Genomic DNA, 2728 nt, shown 5'->3' on the forward strand with positions numbered 1-2728 from the left:
AAGATGTCCCCGTGGTAGCCCGGCTTGCCCCACTCGAAGAAGGCGGGCAGGAAGACGCCGCCCGAGTAGAGCCAGAGCAGCAGGATGCAGGCCCGCAGCCGGCAGGGGGTGACCAGCGTACTGTAGCTGAGGGGCTTGGTGATGGCGATGTAGCGGTCCAGGCTGATGCAGGCCAGCGAGGTCATGGAGACGCTCTTCAACACCGAGACCACGTAGCCGAAGACCTTGCAGACCAGCGCCTCGGGCAGGAAGGCCAGCGGGTGGTGCAGCAGGGAGAGGGAGGGCACCAGGCAGCTCACCCCCACCAGCAGGTCGGCGTAGGCCATGGTCTGGATGAAGTAGCTGGTGGTGTGGTGGTTCAACAGCGGCGCGCAGTGGAAGACGAAGATGACCACCAGGTTGCCCGAGATGATGAGGACGGTCAGGAATACGATGATGATGGCCTCCAGGAGGCAGACGTCCAGGCTGTCCGGGTAGCCGGCCGCCAGCAGGCAGAAGGGCCTCCCGCCACTCTCCCCGCCGCCCCCGCCCCCGCCGCTCCCATTGCCGGGGCTGCCGCCATCCAGGGAGGCGTTCATCTTGCCGAGGCGCCCACGGTCCCTTCACGCCGGTGGCCGCTGCCCGGCTGCTGCACCGGCTGTCATTGCGGCAGCTCCTGCGTGGTGCGCGGCTGCTGCTGCTTCTGCTGCTGCTGCTTGGGAGAAGGCGAGGAGGAGTGCGCAGGCTGCCCGGGCATTGTCCGCAATGCTCCCTCTTGGCTCGCTGCTACTGCTGCTGCTGCTGCCGCCGACGGCAGCCACCGCCCCCTCCTCCAGCTGGGCTGGCTGGCAGCAGGCGGCTGGCTGCCGCTGGGGGGGAGCAGAGGTACGCTGCTGCTGCTGTGCTGCTCTCTGGCTGGAAGGAGGAGGAGGAGGAGGCTGGCTGGAGGGTTGGGGGGAGGGAGGGGAGGAGAGGAAGGCCAGTGGAGCCACGTGGGGGCGGTTCCTCCTGGAAGCCGAGGGAGGAAGAAAGAATCCCTCCCTTCCTCCCCGGTTGCGCCAGGCGGGCCTCCCTGCCCCCAACACTGCAGGAGAGAGAGGGGGGGGAGAGGAGAGGGGGCCAGCTGCCCACCAGCTTCCCAGGATCTGGAGGAGGGATGCTTTGGAGACTGCCCCCCCTCCTCCTCCTCCTCCTCCTACGCCTACCTGCCGCTGCTGCTCGGAGGAGGACAAAGGCGAGCTCTCGCAGCCAGCCAGCCAGCCAGGAGACGGTGTGTGCTTGCCTGGGGTGCCCGCCCGGCAGAGGCAGGCAGGCGGCTGCCCGCTCCAGGTCCAGAAGGGGAGGCAGGCAAGCAACACAGCCCTGGGCTGCTTCTCTCCGCCCAGCTGGCTCTGCAGATTCAGTGGGCGCGCGCGCACGACTGCGTGTGCCCGGGCTCCGCCTGCGCGCTTGCTGGCTCTCCTCCGCACTGCCAAGCCCACCGCCCTGCAGAAAGTTTCTCTCGGCGTGGGGAGGGGGGAGCGCAGGCCAAACCCACCCACTCACTCACTCGCCCGCCCCCTGCCCCTCAGCTCGGATGGCAGGAGCTACCGATGCCGTTGGAGGCAGAAATCTCAAAACAGGCGGAGAACGAAGCCTGGTCCTCCAGGTGAAAAAAAACGGCCCAGAGGCAGGGCAGGGGAGGGGTACCAAGCCCCCTAGCTGTCAGCCCCTTGGGAGGGCCGCTGGGAGGGGGACCCTCCCTCTCCCTGAGGCCTTTGAGCAGCCCTCTCAGCCAGAGAGGAACCCCATGGAGCTGATCCTCTCGACTGATCCTCGTTCCCCCCACAACCTCAAAGGCGCCATCACCAAAACAGACGGGCGCTCGTCCTTGCGACCCAGATCCCCCCAAATGACCCCTGTGGAGTGGGACAGACGTGGAATCTGGAAGTAAAAGCAGAAGAGAACCCTATCCTGCGCTCCCGAGGGAAGCCTCTGGATTTACAGCAGGATTCAGGTCTTCAGCCCCCTTTTCAAATCCCTTTGGCCCCCGACAGTCTCTGTTCCTCTTTTGCTCGACACCTTTGGAAGGGGACAGGCTCCCCACGGGGAAAGACGGTGCTTGGAATGTCCGGTCAGGCGAGATAATCTCAGGATTGGAGCAGGATCTCGGCTTAAGGGCAGCCGAGAAGGGAGGGAGGGCTAGCTGGAGCCCGGGCTTCCTCCTTTGAAGCAATCCAGGTGATTCCTTAGCCATTGAAGAGAGAGAGAGGGCTCCTTCTGGAGCATCTCATCTCCCCTCCATCTTGCTCCTTCGGTTACCATAGAAACTGGCTCTTTCCTCTCTCCCTCTTGGGCCTTGCAAACTCCAGATCCGGAGGATGGGATGGGAGTCCTCCTTTTCTGCAGCTTTTCCGTGTCGTTAAGAAATCCTCAAGGACCTTCTTCAAACTCGGGGTTTTCCAAGCGGCCACCTCGAATCGTGACGGTTCGGTTGCTCGAAAGCTTTATTGAACCTCAACGATTCAAAGCAGGTTCTCCTACAAACTGCAGGGAAGGCGTCTCCTCCAAAAAAAAACGTATCCTGTTCTACTGTTTAGTCCGGCGTGAAGGAGACCCCTTTCTAGCTAATGGGATCTATTTCTGGTGCCGCTGAGATCCGCTCACCTGAGCCAGGTGCTGATAAAATGTCCGTACGTTTAAGAAGGAAGGAAGGAACAAGGGTGCGCCGCGGAGTTGATAAGACTAGACTTAAAACTTAGTCTGGTTT

The 2728-nt window shown here is 62.8% G+C and overlaps 1 protein-coding gene across 1 annotated transcript; it reads right to left on the bottom strand.

Moving 5' to 3' along the window:
• Nucleotides 1-2: 2 nt before the first annotated feature.
• Nucleotides 3-578, bottom strand: LOC107298400 (probable G-protein coupled receptor 21; the record flags this gene model as incomplete). Its single annotated transcript, XM_015827776.1, has 1 exon — nucleotides 3-578. A coding segment is annotated over exon 1 (576 nt), but the record flags the coding sequence as incomplete, so codon positions are not given.
• Between the last annotated feature and the right edge of the window lie 2150 nt (nucleotides 579-2728).

Source organism: Protobothrops mucrosquamatus, unplaced genomic scaffold, assembly GCF_001527695.2.
Source record: "Protobothrops mucrosquamatus isolate PMUCROS unplaced genomic scaffold, P.Mucros_1.0 scaffold3942, whole genome shotgun sequence".
In the NCBI taxonomy this organism is placed as follows: Eukaryota; Metazoa; Chordata; class Lepidosauria; order Squamata; family Viperidae; genus Protobothrops; species Protobothrops mucrosquamatus.